The sequence below is a fragment of the Zonotrichia leucophrys genome, chromosome 1A, assembly GCF_028769735.1.
Source record: "Zonotrichia leucophrys gambelii isolate GWCS_2022_RI chromosome 1A, RI_Zleu_2.0, whole genome shotgun sequence".
In the NCBI taxonomy this organism is placed as follows: Eukaryota; Metazoa; Chordata; class Aves; order Passeriformes; family Passerellidae; genus Zonotrichia; species Zonotrichia leucophrys.
Window position 1 is genome coordinate 34,945,985 of NC_088170.1, and position 25,359 is coordinate 34,971,343.

The 25,359-nt window shown below is 35.7% G+C and overlaps 1 protein-coding gene across 5 annotated transcripts in view; it reads right to left on the reverse strand.

The window, feature by feature from the left end:
• Nucleotides 1–25,359, reverse strand: part of ANKS1B (ankyrin repeat and sterile alpha motif domain containing 1B) — a 415,189-nt gene that overhangs the window by 277,212 nt on the left and 112,618 nt on the right. For all 5 annotated transcript variants that reach the window (XM_064702134.1, XM_064702132.1, XM_064702136.1 and 2 more), the window contains exon 10: nucleotides 22,537–22,702. In XM_064702134.1, coding sequence (XP_064558204.1) covers nucleotides 22,537–22,702 — 166 coding nt within the window. The remainder of the gene's footprint in view (nucleotides 1–22,536; nucleotides 22,703–25,359) is intronic.

Consider the following 25,359-nt stretch of genomic DNA (forward strand, 5'->3'; position numbering starts at 1 on the left):
ATCTAATAGAATTTATACATATTTGTCAAGGAATATATTGCATAGCTACACTTATTTTTTCAGCCCATACATTCATTCTATGTTAAGACAAGATAGAGCATTCTCTCAGCACCTAAACAAAATGAGGTGGAAACCAAGCATGAATATTTTACTTTCATTCTTTCATTATGTTCTTTACTTCATTACTGACAGTGAATTCAAATATTATCACTATAACAGGGTTGGCTTGAAAAGAAGGTTTATAATGCAACTTCTAGCTCATCCTGGAAAATCCTAACACATATGACCAAGCTCTACATATATCTTTGTGTTACACAGACAAAGAACATGCTAATACCCATCATTGACAACTTTGTTCTAATACTTAGAACATGCTAATACCTAATACCCATCATTGACATCTTTGCTTAACAATGTGATCAGCATAACTGATCAGCTAAATTACATGAAAATATGCTCAGTTTCTCAGGTAAAATTTTCATCTTCCATAGAGTTCTGCACTGCAATAACTTCCTTTCCAGCAGTACCTCAGCTATATAACCTACAGCTGGCTTAAAAATATCTGCACACCTGCATGTGTATGGGAAACTGCATGGGAAACTGCTCTTCGGACATATTTTGATCTTACCATTTTATGGCACTGGGATGAACCATTAAAACAACTTAAAATATAATTGTTACCTTCTCTAAATGTTCTTAATGCTGTTTTATCAATGTAAATTTAGTGAAAATCAGATCAGAGGGTAGAGAGGACTATGAAATAGCTTCTCAGCTGTGAGAGCACCCAATCATTGGAATGACTTAGCAGAAGGCCAAAAACTCCACATTTCTTCAGGCCTCTACAATTGTATCAGTAAAGAAATGCTTTAATTCAGATTCTGGGGAAAGCACCATTGCCTGTGCATGGTTATGGTGGTTATTACATTGCCTGTGAATTTACTGAGCACCTTTCTTTGTGAGTTACAAAGATGTGCTCCATGCTCCTGGATGTGCTGTTACACCTGAAGCACTGCATCAAGACAACGATGTCAGTCTCATGTCTGTCGGTCTCAACTGACAGCCAGCAGGGTTCATAGAAGAAAGCACGATTTTTTTTGTGATTGAGGTAGTTCTCCAATATGTGCTCCCACTATGTGGACAAATCCACTCCTGAAAAACCCAAACATAATAAGCAAAAGCAGCTCTCTTCAACTGGAGAATTTTTGACCAACTTCTACAGGTACCCACATGAACTCCTCCCTCTGCACAAGTGACAAATGGCTCTGTGAAAGCCATGACGAAGCTGCTCTCTCAGTCCTACTAACCTGAAAGAACTCCTTGGAAGGGTAACGGAGATATTGAAAAAAAGGAAATACCCAGTTACATTAACAGAGATCATATAGAATAAAGGGGAATAGTTTCAGGAAACTTGATGGCCTTTCCAGCTTACAGATACTTTCACAGCATGAGTGATTCTAGGAAATCTGCAGGATTCTTCCAGCAGAAACACTTTGTAACTGGATGAGGTTTCTAATCAAAGTTTCTGATCAAATACAGTCTGATAATTTAAGTCTTCTAAAAAAAATGTCAAGCAGGAATGTTCTAAATTTCAGCAATACTGATACAACACTTAATGAAGGTATAAACAAAAATTCAGATGGCAGATTGACAGACATCCAAAATGGAGACATCCTGTAGATAGCCTCAGGTGTTACCTTACAGTGTAAACACTCTCTGCTACAGAAACAGAGAAGTCCAACTTTTTTCAAAAGTATGTCATTGAAATTGCCAGTCCAAAAGGTATGCAGTCTTACCACACAGATGAGTTCCTCCTAAATCATCATAAATGTGTACAGGAAGCTTGGATCAGAAGTAATTTATTTAAGAAAGTAATAAATGTGTGTTGATAAAATGTATCAAAACCAATTTAAACACAGCCTTAGAAAATAACTGAAAATGAACTCTCACAATAACATAACTGACATGGAAGAATTTTGATAGCATTTCAGAAAGCCTTAAGTCTCTCATATTCTTTCCTGCCTGACCTGGTGTCTAACTTTATAATGTTGTTCACATGCACCATGTAAATGAGTATTCTGTGATATGAAAGCCCAGCTCATCAAAGGAGGGATAGGGATTTGGCAAGAAGAGAAACCTCTAAAGCATTGCCATACTCTGAAAATTTCATAGTGAGGACAAAGGCTAGATATACTCTGAAAATCTCATAGTGAGATAAAGGCTAGAGTAACACCTTAAGTGAGCTGAAAGTCTTCATGTCTTTTGCTCCAGGCTATGAAACAGCATCTCCTTTCACTCTATGGTCTGACAGAATATCATCAATGAACCTCCCTTACTGAGGAATCAGAGTTGCTCTAAGAGACCCTTGCCCTCTGTTGGGGGAGCCACCAAACAGGGGACTACACTATTGTCAAGAAATGTGGGAACACAGGCACCATATACAGGAAGGTAAAAAATGAATTCCTGAGTGAGAAATGCTCCACATGAATCCAGCTAAGTGCACTTATTTACTCACTGGTGCGAGAAACAAACAGGATGACTGTCTCTGACAAACAGCTAAAGCTATAAAGAACACAAACTCCTCCATACTCCAGCAGTCCTTGCCTTTCTGTCCCTATTTCCCTGTGAGCCTGTGCTTAGCACAACTGCCCTTGAGCTACTCAGCACATTAAAGTCTTGCAAGTGAAATCAGGCAGTCTTGCAGATGCAGATATTATCTAGATTTCTCAAGGATGGATCACTCAAAGGGCACATCCTAAGAAACACAGATTGGTGTCAAGAGTAACAAATGCAGTTGTCTGCCCACCAGTTTATTCTGTTTCAAAGCCTTGTTGATTGTCACCTCAGCTCAGTTTAACCACTCTTCAAATATGCAGAAGAGGGTAACAAGGAGTCAAGCTACATGAGCAAGGTTTTGGTCTTTTCACAGGAAAGACTTCTTTGGTTGACCCTGTTCAGTTGTAGCTCACTAAAGGCCAGGTTTTCCCCCTTCACATGTGCCACATGAGTGGCATTGAATCAACTGTAAGTGACATTTTTGGAAAGAAAATTTACTGGAAGACATACAGGAGGGGGAACAGGGTTGTTACATGCCCCACAAGACAGAGCTGAGAAAAAATTCTCAGGCTACAATGCGTGAATACAATCATAACCAATTCAGCAATATACACAATATGCAGCAACCTCAGAAAAGATTAGTTACAGATTTTCTTTCCCAGCAAAATTAGGCAGCAATACAAAAAAAAAAAAAAAAACAAAAACATGTTTTCACAGCCTAAAACAAAGCTTTTCAAAAAGAAGTTATAAATTCTTTTTTTTTAAATAAACAGCCCAGAAAAAACATCCAACTGTTCAGTATTTCACACCTTTCCTTTTTTCTCAAGGGGCTAAGTGTCTGACATGTAATGATTTCTTGTAAACAATTTCTTTATTGTGGACAGCTGTTTATTTTCACAGTAGGATGTTCCCATTAGGCAACCAACAATGATTTACTACCTGGGTCTGCTCCATCAGAGAGAGAACAACACCATCAAATTAGTTCCTGCAACCAATTTGTAGGACCTGTTTATGTATACAGTACTTATAGTTTCATTAAGAGTATCGTTGAATTTATTTTCTTTGGAATTAAATGTTATAAAAACGATTTTTAAATTATCCTGGTGACAAAATTAAGGCAATTTTTTCCCCCTTCAGATAACTATGATGGCAAGTTTCAGAAAAACATTTCATGGCAAAGAGAGCTTGGAAACTTAAGAAACTACCAAATTTACCCTGGAAAGATTAGCTCTCATGCTGAATTTCTGATAGGTGCTACAGATGGGGACAACAGGGAAGTAGTTACAACTGTCATTCTCTTCCAGTTCCTGGCTCACATTGCAATAATCTAGATGTTTCTGTGTAAGTCACATAACATCAGGCTCCAGGGATCATCTAGCAGCTAAAAACTAATGAACTGCAGCATGCTCTAACAATACTCCTTCCTTCTTCCATCACACATGAGACGTTGTCACAAGGTCTATGTAATTCGAGCTTATTCTGATTTTTGAAAATGCCTAAATGCTTACTGAGGACTTGACATTCTCCATTTTCTTTATTTCAGGGCAAAGGAAATAAAAAAGAACAAGAAAAATGCATGAATGTGGTCTTTTAGTATATTGTAAGAGCAAACTAAGACATTTTTCTAGGGCTGTCTTCTAAAATGTCAGACAAAACAGGAAATTTTGCCTTTTCCTGTGCTGTGTGACATCAGTCATTGGTTTCACATGTCTTTTTTCTCAGGGAGCACTGCACAGAGAAAAAGGCCCTCATGGATAATAAGAGACCATAACACTGGAGTTCAACAAGTGCTTCATTGACATTTTCATCCCACTATCTATGTGCTGTGAGGACAAACCACAAACCACTCACTGAAACTTCTCTAAAGGATTATTTTTTCTCATAATGCATTCAAAGAAAAGGCACTATATGTATACAAAGCCACAATATTAACTATCAGGCAAGACTAAGTACACCAACCAGAACACTTCCTGCATCCCAGCAAGCAAAATATCGAAAACCAGACACAGCCATGTTCCAGAAATATAGTTCTAATTAGATTTCACCTCAGAGATAAATCTTTACAATGGAACACACAGTTAATCTAGTTTTCTACTTTCATTGCAGAAACATGCTAGCATCCTTATCAAAATTTACAGTTATGTCTGTATTAGCTATTATACCAGTTATTTCTACAACTCAGTGTAATGGCAATGGATCAGCAGATCAAAAGCAGTTGATCTGCATGACACTCCATTTAGATTATATGTGGGTTTGAACTTTTAGCACTATCTAGCAACTTATTTATTCTACCAAACACGCCCATACATGCTCCTCACAACTTCCAGCGTCCAGAAGGACCCTGTGCTTTTAGTGCCCACCTAAAACGGAGCCTCACATCCAGAAGGAATATGGTTTATGTGCTCCAAAGCTGGCCTGTAACTGAAGAAAATAATAGTAACTGCAAATGATGATCTATTTCATATTCACATCCAGTGCCCTGAGCCAAAATGCAAATGTGTACGCCACCTATTTTATTTCCATGTTCCAACTATTTGTGGAGTCACTTAAATACTATAATCTCAGATTTACCATCTGCTATAAAAATGGAAGAAAAGTGTATTTCACTTTAGAGGTATGAACTAGTAATAGCCTAGCAGCAGATTATACACTACACACCTAATCCTGTGTTTAAATACATATACTAAATTCTAAACATCAAAAAAGACGATACTAGGCATGAACAAAAACATTTAAAGCACAAAGCCTAATCCTTATGACCTTGTAGAAATTTATACTACAAACACAGGGCCTGGACAGGTTTGTTCACTGCAAAATTGGGAGAGAAAAAAGACAAGGGTGGAACACATACACATAAATATATAGAGATACACCTGCACACATAAATGGACAACAAATCCAAAGGCACACTATTAGCAATAGCTTCCTCAAGCTCTGCTTAGTGTAGAATATTTCATGCACTGTTTCAAACTACTTGAGAATGTGGGTCAAAATCCTCCATCTGTTTTGGACACCCCATCAGAGATAAGGCAAATATGCGCATATAGGTCCAGATAGCTTAGTGCCATCTGGGCTCAAAATGAGTTTTAGTGTGGTAACAAGACAGACCTAAATTTGATCAATTATAGCAGACTCAATTTGCTACACTATTAGAAAACTCTTATCTAGTCTGGCAATTTCTATGGGTTTGGATCTGTCTGTTTGGAAAAAAAGTTGGAGTGCCTTTGTCTGTATATGTTACATGTCCTCTTAACATCAAACATGTTGCATGAAGGCAAAAAGCTCTAAAAAGAACATGGCAATGCTAATGAACTGCCCTGGACAGAAAGCAGTCATAATCCAAATCTTGGAAGAGTAAAAAGAAGATATTATGGAAATAGTACTTATTCTGGAGGATCAGTCTGCAATGACTGAATTTACATATATCTCCTTGTAGAGAACAGAGCCACCAAAATGGCTAATTTAATTGACTGATTAAGAAATTAACACATTAATGCAGGTCCCATCATGTGGGGTACCATTAGGAACAGATTTTAATGCTCTCTGATAATGGGGGAATGGTCATCTACTGCTTCTAAAATCTTCACAGCTGGAATAAAAAAAGAATTGTCACTTATAATTCCACTGGAGTGATAGATAAACCAGCAATTTCTGATTCCTATGGTAATCAAAGATAGGGATGCTTTATCAGGAATATGCTGATACTCTTATGCTGAGGAGACCAATAAACTTTCCTGATTCTGCTTCAGGGAATCTTTGAGCTTGATCCACAAGCAAGAGAGAGACACAGACCCACATGAAGAGTCATCTGAACCTGACTCTGCATGGTAAAGAGAATTCTGGCCCAGTAATGCCCTGAATTTTGCAGAGGGCTCATTAACAACCCTTTCTAAGGCAGAGCAAGGAGAATCAACCCATTATTCTAAATCCAAACCTACAGACTTCAGTAAAAGTAGGTATGAGGACAGCACTTGGGCTCAGTCCATTCTGTACGAATCAGTCTTGGTTGCTGAATTCCAGCAAGAGCAGATTTACAAGGCAGGAGCCCAAGCCATCAAATAGGAAAGAACTAACATAACCCAAAACTGAGCAGAGCAGGTCATAAAATAGCAGGAACCACACTGATTTTATCTACAGATGCCGTGTGTAAGACTTCTTGGACAGCATGTGTGACAAAAATGCATTGTCCCTTGTAAGTGGGGGACCCATTGCAAAGAGTAACAGCAATAGCATATAGTAAATTAAGCAGTTCATACAGAAATCCAGAAAAAAAAAATCTTCTATTTTGTCAGGGAGATAAAAACATTCATGTTACAGAGTAGCCTCAAACAGGACTAAGTAATTTCTCATAGCATAGGATTCAGCTTTAAAATTGTTTTACTTGACTAAATCCTCACAGCAAATCTTCTCTCCTTCATGACTGTTCAATATGGAATAAATCTACAAGCTACAGATAAGGACAACCGTGTATTTCAGGATTTCAAGGAACAAACATTACCAGAGACATTTCAAAAGAACAGATGGAATAGTGAATAACAGAATCAGTAGGTAGCTACATTGGATGCATAGGAAGAATGGTTGGACTCAACTGCTTGAATTTGCTCTTTTGAATTTGCTTGGTTCCCACTCACTTAACCCTGAATAACTGTTGTTCTGAGTAGAATTGTAAATATATATCTGCAACTGTCTTGTTGAAAGCACTCGAAGCTATAACTGGCCCAGTCTTGGATGTGCCAGTTATTTCAGGATTGTATTTGGAATTAATTACCAGTGAAGTGCATTCCAGAGGCAGCAGGGGGTTTGTTTAGTTGTTTCTGCATCATCCAAGAGAGTTGGGTATGACTATTATCAAGTTTTTATTTCCTCTAATCACCCACCTGCACAAACAGACTTTGGAACTGCTTCAAGCCTGCATAACCCTTGTAATACCAGGCAACTGTCTGGAAAAACATCTCTCATTAAGTACTAATGAGAGATGATGGGTGATTTCCACCATTTCCTGAGTAACCTTTTGAGACTGCCTCTGCAAGCTGCTGATGTCTAATTGAGCATTCAAAAACAACACCACACAGTTGCCATCTACCTTTTTTTTTTTTGTGTAATAGCTTTTTTGTTGGCTTTTCCATATTTAAAAGGTTTGTTGTGAAATGATTGCACTTGTCTATGACAGGTATTTCACAGATTTCTGTATTTGCACTGTCTCAACATACAAGCACCATATTTCTGGGAGTTCAGTGAAAAGCATACGGTCTAATTACATGTGCCAAAATATTTTTGGTTATCTTAACCATTAACTAAAACCCAGGATGCCTAATATTCTTGTAAAAAAAAATACCTAGGTAGGTTGGGGATTTCTGTGCTTATTTTTAAATCTAATTTATCAGGGAGAGGTCACTGAATGTGATCATATGCAGGCCCTAGTATTTCATAAGGCTTCTCCTATACACCAAAGAAAATAACCAAAGTGTGGTGCACAGAAAAAATACTCCACCCTTACAAAGGCAACAGATGATTACTGAATTAGGCTACATTGTCAAATTATTTCAGAAAATAAACTATAGAAGGTGGTGAGAGTGTGTGTTTTCAAATCATTTAAATAATGCCAATGATAGCCATACACCCCAGGGATGAAGCTCAGTCAATAAATAATTTAAGCAGTCTTGAAGATAAACCTCCCAATATACATCTATCTACAGCTACAGTGAAAGTCAATTAATGGAAAAAACCTATATTTTCAGTTCTTCTAGGTATCACATTATTAATTGAGCTCTTCATCAGAACACTGAAGTCAAAGTGCTAACCAAAATATTTTAAAACCAAAGACACAGATATGTCTTAAAATGTTTCACAATCCAGTTATTCCTATTTAAAGTATCTAAATTTTCAAGCAGCTTCAGAGAGATTTAGGAAGCTCAACTCTCACCCCGAAAATTTACATTTTTGTATTTAATATACATGTGCACTGAAAGAAGTATCTTGTTAATATGTATTGCATATTGGATTGTGTCACAGTTATAGTCATTAGGCATAAAGAACTTGTCCAGCAGATAGAATACACTACAAATACACAGTAAGAATTCAAGGATCGTTTATGAGCTTTACTGTTCAATTTGAAAGAGATACCAAAGCATCTGGACCAGAGTGGACCAGTTATATAGACCAATATGTTGCCCTGATAGTGTCCAAATGACTTGAGAAAGAGAAAGGAAATACTGTGGATAATTTTCAACCAGCTAATTTTTGGCACTATAGCATTAAAGTTTCTAATAACTCAAAACCTCAAAAAATTTGATAGCATTTTTAATTTCTGAATTTTCCATTTTATGATTACTTCCCAAAACTTTTTTGCCAGATTTTATATATTTCATTTGCACATATAATTTTCATCTGAAAAATACTAAAATTCTACCCCTTTTACTAATATTCCTGCATTAATTTATTTTCTATCTCCTGCAATTCAGATAAAAAGATATATTATAAAAATGTTATCTATTTAGACATCATTAATCTCACCTTCTGACTGACAAAGCAGGACTTACATAACTTCTCTGAGTGTTTAGAATCTTCTCAACACTTCAGCATATTTAATTTGCTAAAATCCCAGGTTTCTCTTCTTATTTTGGTTTTAGGTTCTCTAAGATCCATATGCTAGTATTGTAAATTTCTTAAAATTCTTCCTATTATGTTTTCTCACTAATACAACCTACTGCATTGATTATAGAGACCACAGATATCTAGCTTAGATGGACTGCTGGAATTTTTAAGGGCTGCAGTTAACTATACAGAGAAATGATAAAATTAGCATAAAACTTTGTATACATTGAAGAGCCATTTGTATTTGTTATTGACAGCAAATGAATAAATCTCAATTTTTAGACCATGAAGCTTTGGCCTGTTTGGTTGATATAGAGCCAAATCAGTAAATTTAGACGAGAAGGAGTATTCCAGCACAGTGGAGCAGAAACAAAGAGGGATTATCATTAAGTAAAACAATTGGGAGTTTGTCAAGTTTTATGGAGAAAAATATGGCTTGAATTTTTAAATTTCTGTACCTTACAGTTGATAAAATGTAACAAAGAATCACAATTAAATCACACTGGAATGCAGGTAAGAATTTAACTAAGAGACCCACACAAGCCCTGTCACTCTTACTGATGGAACTTCTAACCAGTAACAACTTCTTAGTGCAAATGCCACTATTCCATAAGAACACACTTTTGTTAAATTGATCACTAGCAAATTCTTCTTGCAGCTATATCAGGTTGGATGAGAAGAACTCTGAAAGACAACTTACATAACTGATTATAAAAAAGGTTTTTTCAAAATTTACTTACACAATATTCACAGAAGTTCTGGTATCTTTTCACCATAATGTCCTATATAAATGGACAGAAAAGTAATGGAAATGCTCTTGGATAAAAATTTAGTAGCAATCCCAGTCCTATGGCTAAGAAAATGGCTTTAATTTTGCTGCACTATTTATTATGTATCTTACATCATGAGGAGAATGATTTCTGAAAGCAAAAGGGCATGGGGTGAACTGGAGCTGGAGCTAGACTGGAAAGAGCATTCTCACTAACAGCTGTTTTTAATGTCATCATCCAGAAGAGTTACAAGCACAGTATACAGTGATATACTGCACTACAGAAGTAACACATCCTGCTCTGGAGAGACAAAATATGAAATGGTCTTTCTGAAGACTTTCTGTTTTCTGATAACAATAAAGCAGCTGGGTGTGAACATATCCTTTCATATGAGTTCTTCCAAAACTGAGATATTTTAATGCACATCAGGGGGAAAAAAAGAGAAAAAGACTAATTTGATATTCTATTGCAGTAGCAAATTATTCTGTTATTAGATACTATTAAATATATGCTGCATCTATATGTTTGTGGATTCGCAATAAAAACCTTTTCCCACCCTATTTTGATAGATAGCAAAACCCTACATGACTTGTACACTTCAAGTTTTCTTTTGAGGTGGCATAAAAAGAAAATGGTATAGAAAGAACAAAAATCAAATTTCTGTAAAGTAAGAGAAGAAAACTTTTTGGCAGCAAGCTACACATTGCTATCAGGACTAGCAAAAGAGAAAGGGAGACAGAAACAGAGAAAATGGAAGTAAATGAGTGGGTTTTATTTAGCGTCAAATAGAACAGGAGGATTTTTTTTAATGCAACACTGAGTACCTTCACTAGAAATCAATGTTTTTCTATTTTTTAATCATTTATTACACTGAATAAAGCCAATAAATCTGTTAATTATGTAAAAAATTGGTTTATTTTAGAAATTGCTTAATATTGTCACAAATATTTTGACTTAAACAAAATTTAGCAAGCTGTGCCAAGATTTATGCTTTCCAAATATATTAAAGTTAATAGAGAAGTTTATGAAAAATTCTTAAAACATATAATTCTCATTAGAAAGAATTCCCAGGGGAACAAATTAAAACATATTCAAGTATTAAATACAATCTCTTAATTCTTTTCACAAAACTACAACATTTCAGTTGGTTTTTTTACTGGAGAGGTTAAGACAGTGGAAATAGGAGTTGTTGTTTTTTTTTAGTAATAAAATCTAGTATTTCGAATTTGATTCAAGCCAATGCTGAAATAAAATTATTAGCATGGCTATTCAGTTGATTGTATGATATAATATTCCAATTTTGACACAGTCAGTCACCAAATCAATTCTCCTAAAGATCCCCAATCAGAAGAACCAGAAAAACTTTTGTAGGTTGTTTGGTGGTGAGTAAAGGGAAGAGTTACTGTATGGGGTGTCTGACATGGAGCTGGGATGCACACAGGATGTACCCAGCTTTGAATAGAATTTTCATGTTCTGTGATACAGATATGGTCACTCATATTATAGTCTGATGCTTAGGGTTCCCCTGATCTTCCACATCCCTGATATGGGGATAGAAACACAAGGGATTGCCCAGGTAATTAAATGTAATAGCTAAATCAAAGGTAATCACATAAGAAAACCTGTGCTACACATCTACTTGCCATCTGCAGCAAGTCACAAACTATTCCCTAATAAACTGTGTTAAACTTGCAATCTTCAATCCTAAAATACCAAAAAAGCTGGAAAAACTATACAAGGAGCAGGAGAGATCAAGAGCATTGGTAATGCTGAGAATGTCTAGAGTACCCTAAGATAAGTATATTGCAGTGTCTATTGATTAAACATTTAGAGCTGAGCAGATTTACCATCTGAAATTAAGAGACTAAACAGCAGAGAAATTAATCTTCCACAAAAGACCGAGTTCTTTGTGTGATCCAACACATACCTCTATTGCAGTTCCAGTGTTTCTGAAAATCACTTGAGCTTTTTTTACAGTACTTGAATGGCACTGCGTTACAGACATAACTCAAGTGAAGCACTAGCTCTTGAGCACTGAATCTCTCAAACTATAGGACTCCATCTTCATGCACAATGGCACGGTATCCTAGTCTTGAATATAAGAGGATAAAACTTATGAGCTCAAGATAAGTGGTTCTTCCCAGCTTCTAAAATGGGGTAAGAGATAAACTGAAAAGCTTTGTAAAAAATTCAGGGTAAAATTCACAGGCATGCAATATTAGCTATATACCTATTAAGATCTATGTGCAATGCTGTACCTATTTCAAACTTATATTCCTCTAGAATGTAACAGATGCATGTAAACTGCAAACAAATTAATAGATGAAGTTTTACTATTACTCCTAATAGTAGCAATTTGGTGAGAAGTATTTTACTTAATACTTTTTATTAATATTTTACTTAATACTTTTACAGAAGTATTATTTCCCATTTATCTATTAAGTTACTGCAACTCATGAAAGGCACTGTCATTTACATCTGCTCCATTATCAAACAATCCCATCAGCACTCTGAGGTGTAGTATTACTGACTAGAATGGAATATGTTCTATGTGGTCTATATATATTCCATCCCTAACTCAAAAGTACTACAAAGAATGTCGCAACTAATATTCATTTAACAAAGAAAAACTCAAATCCTGCTAAATAATATTTTCATGTGGGCTTTAAAATGCAAAACAGCCAAAAATAATTATGTTCCTTTGAATTATTGTTTTGATTTGAAAAAGGGTTTTTGTCTGACAGCATGCAGTCAAGTGTATAATGAGATCATTCTAGACAGTAATCAGACCAGGATGGATGAAACTGAGCATTGGTCAGAATGAACACACTTTGATGAGCACTCATTTGCAAAAATTGCCAAAAACTCCTGTGAGGGCTGAGTTTTTTCAACTGCATTTTAATGAATAATAATAAAACCCAATGAAACATCAGAAAAATTTTAACATATGCTGAGCAGAAGCCTTTTTCCTTGTGTTTGAAGAGAAAATGGAAGCTAGTCCTTTGGAAAATGAAATTATTTCAACATAAACATTTACTGGAACATAATGGATGGGCGGAGAGTGCACGTATTTTGATAATGAACTGATCCCATGGTATCACCACCCCCATGTGTGTTAACTTCAAATATGACAGAGTATTTTTAAGAATAACATTTCATTCTTCAGGATATTATCAAAGATGCTATCCAGGGGAGCAATTATCCTAATTATATACTAAAAACCTTTTAGAGGGATGATAAGGTTTTAATGGAAAGTACATTAGAGCTGCAATATGTAAGAATTGACACCTCAATAGTGCAACCTCAATTCAGTCTCCTGTGCATACGCACTCTGAAGAAGCCTTTATGATAATAATGCTGTTTCTTCACATGACTTCTGCTGCATCAAGGTCATAAAAATGTGGGGGAAATGGACAATGGAACAAACTAAATTATGGTACATCACTCTAGAAATGTGGCAGGGTCAACAATATTATAAACCGAGAGATGAAAAATATTTTTCCTAAATATCAAACAGAAACTCATAGGATAATATTCCAAATGAATGTTAAATGAGAGTTACTAAAGCTAGAAATTTTTAATCAATATATCTAATTTGTATCCAAGATTTCAAAAAGATCTGGCAAGAATTCATCTCAAGAAATGGTGCTGTCTCTTAATAGTACCTGGCATATTGATAAGATTTAAGACTAAAAGGAAGCTAATGAAGTAACCTTGGTCATTACAGGCTTTCAGCCTGAGATCGGGAATAATGGAATAGTCGATATGGATCACCATTAATAATAAATGGAAGGGACACAGGTCATGCAAATCAGCATTATTTCAGAAAAACTGGATCTTATTATTCAACCTTGTTTTTTAAAATAAAATTTAAAGTTTTTGGAATAGTACTACAAGGAAATTTGGATTAATAAACTTTATTCAAGTGGTCTGTCATTGCAGTGGCGAAAATTAAAAATATTTTATACTGAATTCTTCCAAATACATGTGCATGAAAAGAGTGCACTCCCCAAATGGAAAAAAGGTAACAGTTTTACCATCCTTATCCTGAAAATCTACAATGGGTAGAAGGAGTGTCAAAAAGCCTACATAGACCTCATTCCTTTCATGCTCTTTGTCAGGATTCTGAAAGCTGCCAGTTAAATGGGGAAGAGTCAGCCATGAAAGCACTCTAGAAACAGCCATCACTGAATACTTCTGTCTGTTCCACTGTCTACTTCTCAGTTTATGACAGTGAAGTTTTATTTTAGCCCTGCAGGAAAAAATCCCATTTTTTTCAAAAGTCAAGAAGTTAAGTGAAAGAAAAAGAAAAAAAAAATAGCTGAATTCTTTTATTCCCAACACTGCAAAGACTTCATTTTTATCCTAGTGATTTGGAGTTAGTCTGCCACACATTTGATGACAAAAGCGGATGATTTCAATTTTCTAGTTATTAATTTGAGAGTTTTATGATAACAAAGGTTTGTCCAAATACAAAATTTCACTGTTTAAAATAGAATATCTAATGGATCAGCTGTGTTAGAGGAATCTATGGCTTTATCTCATGCTGCCCAGGACTGCCAAGAGGGGAAGCCAGAGGAAGAACTGCTACTGAAAATGTCTGTAATTTATTTTCTCTCATCTCTTAATTTGTTCTGCTAATACATTTGTAATGAGGGTCAAATCCTAATGAAAATGGTGCTTATTTTGCACAACAAAAGTTAATTTTTTTCCTCTCCTTTTATAACATCTAACAAAAAAACCCCAATTCCCACATTGTGCAGAAAACTGAAACAATAAAGCATGGATATTTTCTCCTTAAAATATTAGGGAGGGGAGATGTGCACTGTGGGTGTATCTACTGACAGCAGGCTACAGACATGTCAAGAAAGAATATGGGACAGCATCTGTCTTCAAAACGTGAATACGGATCACCTGGGCCTGTTTCTTGGCTAATACCAGAAACCTCCAAACCTGGACAACCCAGGAACAAACATCACTGTAGAAAGGATTTTCAGGCTGTCTCACTCACCTCCTGAACACTACCCAAATATAGCTAGGGTGGACCACAGCTTCAATATGTTGTCACAACTGGATTTGAAGGAGGTAGCTAACAGGGCAGAAATCAGAGTTACACACCTCACTGACCAGTCTACAGCCACTTCCAACTACAGCAGTGTAGCAGATAATTTGAGAGGCAACTTCTGATTTCAGACAAAATCAGAAGGCCAATATTCTCACAAACAGTATCTCATTCTTCATCTCATAATACAAGAGACATTTTCCCAGTGTCATACTAATACTTAATTGACTAATTCCTAATTCTAATGAAGCACCTTCTTTTGGAAGATGATGTGCACAGTAAAAATCTAACTCAACTGAAATCAGCATCAAAACACGTGCTAACATCAATGACATTAAAAATTCATGTCAGCCTGAGACTCAGATCACTTGAAGACCTATTTATTGAGACCAGCAGGTCTATAACCCCTGTCAATAAAATAGTGACCAACACAAGACCATAGGTGAACTGTGCTCCTCTAGGAGATACAGAACTTAAAAAGTCAATAGAAAGCATCCTAATTAAATAATACAAGAAATACAAAAAGCAGGTATGAAAATATCATTATGATGAGACAAAACTGCAAAGCTTCTCATATTAGTACTTAAATATTTGTAATTAAAAAATTAAAAGGAACTATAAAATACCAGAAGATACTTTAAAACTTAAAAGAAATTATTAAATTGTAATTTCTGTTATAGAAACAGCTACAGCAGCAAATACTCAAGGCATAAGTTTCAGGAATCTTTTCTGCTTTTGAAGCCTCCTTAAAAAAGAACTAGCTGTACTGAAGAAAAACCCAGCAAAATGTAAGATAGAAGAGGTATTGTATATTTCACTTTTCCATCAGCATTCTCTTGATTTTCATTAAAAGGTCACATGAAACAAAAAATCTTAACCATAAACACACATTAATGTACTAGACAAAATCACTTCTGATAAATGTGCACTACATCCTGCAGCAGTTGGAATGACAAACACAAAATGTGCCACCACTGGAAGTCAGGAGAAGGGTGGTTCGGTTTCTGGTACTGCGTGCTGGCAAAGATGTGTATCTTGAAACTCTGAATGTGAACCTTACAACACTGTAAATTACCTGTTAAAACAAGTCAGTGGATACATTCTGTACAATAGCCAAATTGTGTCCATTTAGCTCACACATGGGTTAAAGTAAGGAAAGGAATAGGAGAGAAAAACAATGTATAGGTCCTGACATTAAAATTCACTATTAATAAGTTACTGATCAAAAGTCCAGCTGAAAAATTTTTCTAATTTTCAATTTTTACTATGAAGTAATTTTTACTAAAAAAGCACTTAAACAGTAAAATCAAACTATTTTCATTTGGACTACATATAACATTTAAATGGAAAAAAAAAGTATCTGTTATCCAGTTAAACCACTTCCATTGGTATAAATATTTTAATCCAGATTTGATTTCAGAAGAGTTCTTGGAGAGCTCCAACTTCTCCAAAGACAGAATTTTAGGATATATCTGTCTTGACTGTAGTTGGCCATGAATACACTGAAGCTGGAAATAAGAAGCTTCTTAGTATCTAGCACAGAAATCAGTGATTCTAATACAGATGACTTTGAAGAACAACAGGCACAAAACCCAAACATTTTGAAGATCCATCTTGAAAGGAACTACATAAGGACTAGAACCAAACTTTTCTCCCTTTAAGGGGAATATTGTCATCATTTTAGGGCACAGTGAGGCTCTCTTGCTCATTCTTTCCATGGCCTATGATACTCTTTCTGTGCTAGATGTAAAGGGGGATTATATTGTGCAAAACATCCTGAGAACTGGGAAACTTTATTTAACAATGGGAACATTTCTCTAAGGCAAAAAATTACTTAGAGAAGAAAATGCTTGCTGCCTAAGATTTGTTCAGCTATTAGGTTGTTATGGAAACACAACCCTCTTTTGTCAGTGAATCAATTCCACCAAAAGGATGCACGGCTCACGTTACAATGCCTATGCCCTGCGTTCTGTAATGAAAAGCTCGGAGTGGCTCCTCACTTCTCACTCAACACACAGACCAATTACACTCTTCGGAGATAATGTCCCCTTGAGTAACAGACAGAACAAGAAGGGACATTGGATTAGCACTCATATAGCACCACTGAATCACAGAATATTCTGATAATAATTCCTTGGAAGGGATCAACAAGATCACCAAAGTCCAACTCATGGCCCTGCACAGAACAGCCCCAAGAATGACATGAGGCGCCAAAGTGTTGTTGAAACATTTCCTCAGTTCTGGCAGGCTGGTGCTGTGATGTCATGTCAGGTTCTGAAGCACTAGTATGTTCTAATGGCCCTGATAAGCATTCTGAAGTTCTCTGTTCACATCCCTGCTGCTTAGAAAATTCAGCACTGATGGCAGGTAGGTAGTAATGATTTAGAATATGCACCACAATATCAAAAGCCTTCGTGAAACAGCCAGTTGTTTCAGAAACATTTGTGTTAAATTAGGCTAAATTTCACGGAGTATTTTCAGCTGGTTTAGACCAACTGTTACCCTGCCTCCTTTATTATGCTCTTCCACACAACTAAGATGACTTTTTCGATCATTAAATATCTTTCTTTGGAAGTATTTAATGCTGGGGAGTTAGACTGTAGGTCATGTGTCTAAGTGCACTATATCCTACTATCTCTGGTTTAAAAAGCATACCGAAATGAAATACAGCTCTATTAGCAGTCCTGCTTGAAGCAACTCAAGTGTGAGTGGCTTTCAGAAAGGTTTGTGTCTGACCCTTCAGATCAACTGGAGTTTCAAAGTGGTGAAGCATCGATGACTAAAGCTACACTCTTGAACTTCTATTCATCCAGATAATTTTTTATATCTGGCAGTGTGATGGTTCCTTCTTGTGGCTACTTTTCACTGATTTGCTTATAACTAGAAACTAACTGCACAAAACTGAAGGTATAAATTAATCAAGTTAGAAAATATGTATTTGGGATCTTGGTCTCAATCTGGAAAACTGAAGTGTGCAAATATTCAGGATTACTGAAGTCAAACACAAACTGATGATCTGACAAATAGAACTTTATTTACCAAGTAAAGTATTTGATGATTCTGAAACTTAGTAGAGGACATATTTTAATGTTGATAAAAATGTTATCACAGCAAGGCTCTTTTTTCTATTCAGGTTGCTGGAGAATAGTCTTCTAGACATCTGTGTGAGACTGCTGATACAGTGTTATACAGCTGAGGTGATATGACACACTGACAAGTTTTCAGGTTCATTTTCATTGTAATGACAGGAGAGGGATGCCAGGCTGAGAGAGCAAAACAAAAAAAAAAAACAAAAAAAACAACTATCTCTAATAGTGCAAAGAACTGGCCAGCTTGGGGACAGTTTGGTAGATTGTATTAATTCAATGTCAACTACTTTTTATTAATTTCCCTGTTGTAATTATGAGGCTATAAGAAGAAGGTATGATTAATTACATATTTATTAACTGCCTGGTCCTCCTGAGGAGTCATTGGCATTTAAGGACAAACCAAGCAATTTCTTCAGATAACAAAAACATCCTGACTGACAACAGCAAGATTGCTTCATAGTACTCTTATCTGGGCAAAGGAGCAGAACAGCTGCTACCTCTTTCTTTATGTTTCAGTTCCTTGCCTTGTGTTTGCTTTCTATAGGCAACTGGCAACACATCACATATCTAAGGACAATTTTTATTCCTGACAGAATCCATACCTTTGATATAACCAGGTAGAGTAGTTGTACAAGAGCAATCTTTAAAATTACTGCCTTGGGAATTGCTGACTGTGCAGTGGCTGAGAGCTCAGCACAAGTGAAGCCCCATAGTATTCACCTTATTTCTCAGCTGGATTTTGCAGCCCCCACTGAGTTCTGCTTTGCCACAGCTCAGCTGTTTTTAGAGTTGAAGATGGCTCACTAAGGTGTCCCTGACCTGCAGCCACAGCTAAGTAACATAACGAAACATAAAAGGGTTCTTGAACTACAATTCTCTTATCCAATGGTGATTCTCATGCAGTTGGCACAGAGAAATGTCTCTTGTCATTGAGATGCTTTATTAAAACCCTTGTTAATCTGCATAGACAGAACAAATTTCCCAAGGAAGGTGGTTGTATTTTTCTTCCACAAGTTATTTGGGACAAACAGCGTTTGAAAAGTTCTATTTCCTGATGATACTCAAGGAGATCTAAAAATAGTTTAATTATTACTGGCCATCACTCACTATTATTGAAAATTTAATATGTGAACTGTCACCTGGTGTCACTCATAGGGAGTTTCTGCAGTAGAAATGGTAAAAGCAGACTCAAAGAGATATAAATCTCCCTACTGGGTAGGGATATGCACTTAACTACAACTAAAAAACCCCAATGTAGCTCAGATTTCATTCAACAACTCTCCTAAATAAAATGGATGACACTATGAAGTGCAAGGATGGATTGTGGTACACAATGTCTAAGCTACTAAGGGTACAAGTCTGTAAGGCTCTTTAACATCAGAGCCCCAAAGCAGCCCCAATACCTAAATCAGCATTCTGGACTATATATCAGTGACCAAAACCACACTAACTTCACAAACATCTTTTAAATTAATTTACACCTTCTCCAAGATGATTTGTTCCTACAGTTCACAAAATTTCATTACATCCCTAAAAGCAAAAGGAAAATACTAATGCATGGCTTATGAACTAATAAAATTTCATGATTATTTTTCAAGATTAAATGTGTCATGTGATTTTTTTTAAACAAAAGAGCAGTGTAAAAATTAAAATGAGTAGCAGAAACACCTAGTTTAAGAAATATTGACACTGTTGGATACAGTACATATCCAACAGGACAATAGCCAACAGAAGAATCAGTCAGACTGATTAATGAATCACTATTTTATATTCATTTTATGAGATGGATCTATGAAATTTTAACCCCAAATTTATATTTTACTTAATGGAAAGAATGTTCTCAAAGAGCACAATATTTCAGAATATTCCTATCATGTGTTAACTACTAGTTTAAAGGTAGAAATGATAAGAAATAATTTCTGCCAAACTTGTCTTATTACTCTATCATAAAAAAAGAACAGTTTAACTTGGACTGAGACAGATAGTCTTTCTTGCTCTTAAATCTAGGCTAATTACAAGCAATTGCTTTAACTGTGAGCATAAACCCATAAATGTAACTGTTTCTCTTCCTACATGAACCTAATTTCTTGCAAACAGACATAAAAGTCACACAAAGTAGGGTTTCAGAAGTAAAGATAACCAACTTTATGACTACTTTTATTTTCTTTCTATTCAGTTTTTCTCCCTGAAAACAAAGAAGCCTTTACCATTTGTTGCATGGAGTTCTCATCCTCTGTGATTCCCTACCAGTTCAACAACAAGACTCAGGAGAACTACAGAGCAGCCAGTTTTTTCTCCCCAGAACCCTACATATCACATAATACAGAAATTTGAAACAGTATTCCCAAAGTTGGCATGTCTCAGTGACACAAAAACTGAGGAAATTCAGGAAAAAGCCATGCGGAATTAGGTATTTATTTCAAATAAATGATCTATAATAATACGTAACTTATTCAAGCAATAAATCTATACAACCTAAAGTGGCAGGATGACTTTGCATACAATTACGCCTAGTGCTAAATACCTTATAACTGAGATTTATTATTAGATTTATTTATTATAAGATTTATTTCATTTGGTCCATTTCTAGTATAAGATAAGAGCTAACATGATTCCAGATATGGCTTGCAAGTCAGGCCAGTTGGATAGCTTCTACATTTATAGCTTAAAATAAAACTACATTTTTCTATACAGCCGAATGTTCTTCCCAATAAAATGCCAAGAGGAAAATATCATAGTGGTATATGGAAAACTAACAGAAGGAATTACAGGACATTTGCATTGTCAACTCATTGATCTGTTACATCTTCTAAATATCATGAATGCCCTCATGAATGTCCTACAGCTTTATTAGTTATACTCTAGGCCTCTGACACACACTATTTTAAACTTTACACAAAACATATTTACAGAATAAGACATAAAAATGTCCTTTATAGGATGGGTGTTTCATGCTGATCTTAATGGATTTACTATGCCTAAGAAAAATGCTTATGTTCAGCAGACAGCACAATTCCAAAGCTGGTATTTTAACTAGTAAAAGTTCCATCTTGTTTTAAAAAATGGGAAGAGTTGTTGTTGAGGCCCATTATTAAGAAGACAGGTAATGAACTCCCCCTACCAATTTATTGGGTATGTGTATAGTAGTCTTTCCACTACAATAAATATATTTATGGCAATTATTCAAGCAGAAGTGTGAAAAACAAAGATAATTTGCTATTTTCTTCCTCTACTGAAAAGCAACCCACAATATTGTCCTGCACAGACTAATTTTGTTTTAGACTATCAGAGCCAAAATCATGAAAGTCAGAAACAAGAAGTAGAAGCAAGTAGTCATGCTGATGTTCAAGACAGATTCTGGTCCATTCTGTGCAACTATGCCACAAAGATGCTATCCTATTTTGTGACACCCTAGACTGCTGCTTATAATTCAGGTTCCAGCAAGTCTTTAGCCCAAATTTAAAAGAGAGGTAGGAACTACGATCCACTCCCCCTTACCTTACACACTCCAAAGCTGTATCTTGCTATCTGGCCCTCATACACTATGCCTAACACAGCTCTGGCACTCCTTCAGTATTCGTACAGCTGTGAAATCAGGAAGGTGCTTCCCCTTACACAGACCAGAGCAGTAGCACGACGTTAGTCAACAGTCATCTGTCATCCCCGTACATTACCCAAATCATGACTCCTAATCAAGATCACACAGGTCGGAAAGTCAATTGCCTGTTTCAAACAGGTCTCTGCTGCTGAGAACTGTCATTTGTCACAGCAGACTCTCAGTCCAATTACTTAGAGCAAAATGACTAAATTCTGAAATTCCTGTACCAGGTGGTGACTAATGAAGAGTTCAAACAAGGGTAATGAAAGAGATCATACAATTTTGGAGAACATATACACAATTCTGACAGATAATATCATACTTATCGATAACATCTGACTTAGCATAATTCTATTAGTTTTTAACTATTTTAAGTCACTGCTGTTCAAACTTTATATATAACACAAACAGCAGTCTGTCAAACTGTCATTTAATATTGAATATTCTCTTAATTCTCATACACTATTTAATTTTCAAAAATGGATCAGATATACTTTCATGTAACATGAAAATGCAGAGTACTTTGAATTTTGAAGTATTTCCATAATGTTGTTGCCAAGGGGTACTTAGAAAAAGAAGCAGGCTAGTTAAAGGATTACTGCAAAATGCTTGTCTACAAGAAATCCTTTCTAATTTGGCTTTTTGCAACCTTGTATTTATCTAGGAAAATACTTTAACATCTGCTTTGTTTTCACTTCCACAAATTTTGCTATTAATCTTTATTCTGACGTGAAGCTCTTAGAGAGCTAATGGAAGACTATAATCACACTGTGATAAACAGGGAACTGCATGCTTCAAAACATAAATCTACATATTCTATAGATTAACACTTACACCAATGACTGTGTGAAGGATTATTTGGTGATTTACCTGGTCTTGAGGAAGGAACTCTTGCTATCTCTAGGGAACAAGGCTTTTTGGTCACTGCTACGTCTATGGAATCACAAAGACTGCTGTCATTTTCTGAAGGAACTGCATCCAGAGGTACAGAAGGTATTGCTTCCAGTGCATAACCTCTCTTCTTTGAATAGGATTCCTGAAATGCAAAAATTTAAGTAGGTAAGAGAGATATTTCTTAGATGAAACAGGAAAAAGACCAGGCTCAATAATTCTGGCTAGCAGGGTTTAAAATTCAGCAAATTAAATACCACATTCTACTGAAATCCAAACTGTAACAGACCAGAATTACTTGCATGCTAGAAGAAAACATTTATTTCTTTAAATTTTTGTATAATACAGTTCTTTTTCAGTTACAGAAGAACTTCATTCATCAAACTTTTTATTTAATGAAAACTGGATTACAGCTTTTGCAGTACCTGTTTTGTGAGCTTGTAATTCAGGGGATGTCTCATTTTCTTTTTTAATTGTATCTCTTGAGAGCAACAATTACATTAACCACTACAATTACATTCTCTTCAGGGATGATTTTACAAAATATTTATATTACGTATAAGAAAACTTAAAATACGCCTTGTACATATGGATGGCGGGCTGTGAATGAAGATGAATTACTACTCCACATTTGAGCAAAATAATGACAAAAGGTCCCATAACAGCAATATGTACAGCAAATTCTACTGATCAGCAAATGCTGAGGGAGGAGGAAAAAAGGAATTAGAAGTTTTACTGGTACAGTAATCCAATCAAGCAGACTGTTTATAGTTTCAACCATGAATAAGAAGATAACATCCTGTTTCAACAGAGATTTATTTTTTTAATCCCAGCAGAAAGCAATTTCATGGGCAAAGACATATTTCCGCATCTTTCTTACATTGGACATACGGATGTCTCTGAAAGTCAAGCATCGGACACAAATCAAATCTGATATAATAAAAGGCAAAGGGCAGGAAAGCACCCTGACAGTTAGATAGTATCGTAGCCCTACTAAGAAAATGATTGAAGAACATGATGCCTAAAACAAAATGTGGAGTAACAATTTCTTCACCAAGATGTTCTATTACCTAAGGTAAGCTATGGCTACAGGTAACAGTGCCTTTTTGGATAAATTATTTATACTGTTGGCCTATAATTACATGACTCTTAGTTTTTTGGGTTTTTTTCCTGGCCATTGTGGTAATTTTATCTTTATGTAAGTTCATAGTTTGACAATAATTCCAGGCCTCTTGAAGGATAGGGTTAGGATGACACCAAGAGCAGCTTCACTTCAAAATAATTGATGACTTCGGTAGAGACAGATTTAAATCTCAGGTTAAATTCACAAAGAATTTGAAAATGAACACTGAAAACAGCGATCAGGGGAAAAATAATACAAATAAAATAAATAGAATAAAGAGAATAATATTAAAAAAATAAGAAGTAAATTGAATACTAAGATGCATTTGTAATTTAAAAAAATTTAGCATGTACCAGAAAACAATAAAAAACTGGTGGTCAGTGTTCAAAAAACATATTTAAACGAGGAATGAGATTGCATCTCTACCTGTTTCTACCTTTCCAGTTTCTAGCTAGTCAGATTATGAGCTGTCAGTATTAGTAATCTCACATATATAGACTATTAGTAACTAGTTTCAGGTAGTAGACATTACAAAGACTACAATATTTTGCAAGTAGGTTTCCTGCAGCTCCAAATGTAACTTCATTAACTTAAGCCACTTCATTCCTTAAATGAAGTTAATAGAAAATTACACAGAGGCATTGAAGCAGCTGAAGTGCAACTGCAGGACAAGAGAAGAAATCCTTCCAACCTTGAAAAAAAGAGAATTTTTAGCTTGTCCATTTAAGTCTACGGTAAAAAGGCAGAGGCAAAAATTTATTTACCAAAGCAATGACTAAAACAAGAGACTTGAATTTAATCCTTGTACTCTTCCAGAAATACGCATTTAAGTCAGAATGCCAAAACTCTAATCATATTAAATCTGCCTAGAGAAGCCCATGAAGAAATACTGTAGCCTTAAAATTGTCACAAAACACCAAAGGGAAATTCTGTTCAGTGCCTGAATTCAGCTGCATTTAAACAAAAAAATAAAAGTTGATACACCAAACATTAGAACAGACTTTGGATCATACTTTGTGTCACCCAACATTCTGTCTGTAAAGGCAGACAGCAGTGCTGACTTCGAGAACAGTGAAACCAACCTGAGATTAGGTCAAGCATGAAGTAACTGCTTTCCTTCTCCAACACCTTTTGAGTCTAACCCTTCATAGTCAAAAAGTGCTGACTTTGTTTCATGTGTGCACCAATCCAATCCAACTTGCTAGAATTGCCTTCTCAAGTTGCTTTAGAGCACACATCCCCTTTCATAGTTTGCATGCCCCCATTTTGTTTTTAGCTATCTCACCAAGTCTGACATTGCTGCTTTATACTTTGGATGGCAATAAAGGGTTGTTCTTTACTTATCCTCTCCTTGTGATATCACAGACATATGTACTTGCCACGTCCTCTCCTTTAGGGAATGAGAAATACTAGCCTACTTCCCCAGCTGTTCCAGGATTTTGACCATCTCTGTCACCCTTCATCCTCTCAGTTTTCAATGATGTGACAGGGATGACATTTTCTCAGATTTCCTCATTCAAGATGAGGGCTCACCAAGCAGTCATACTGACATAATGATTTTATTGTACTCTACTCCTTTCCTAATTGCTCTTAACATTCAGTTTGATTTTCTGAATGTTATTCAACATTCTGTAATTAACATTGCATGAATATAAATGTCAGAGAAGAATAAATAAAAA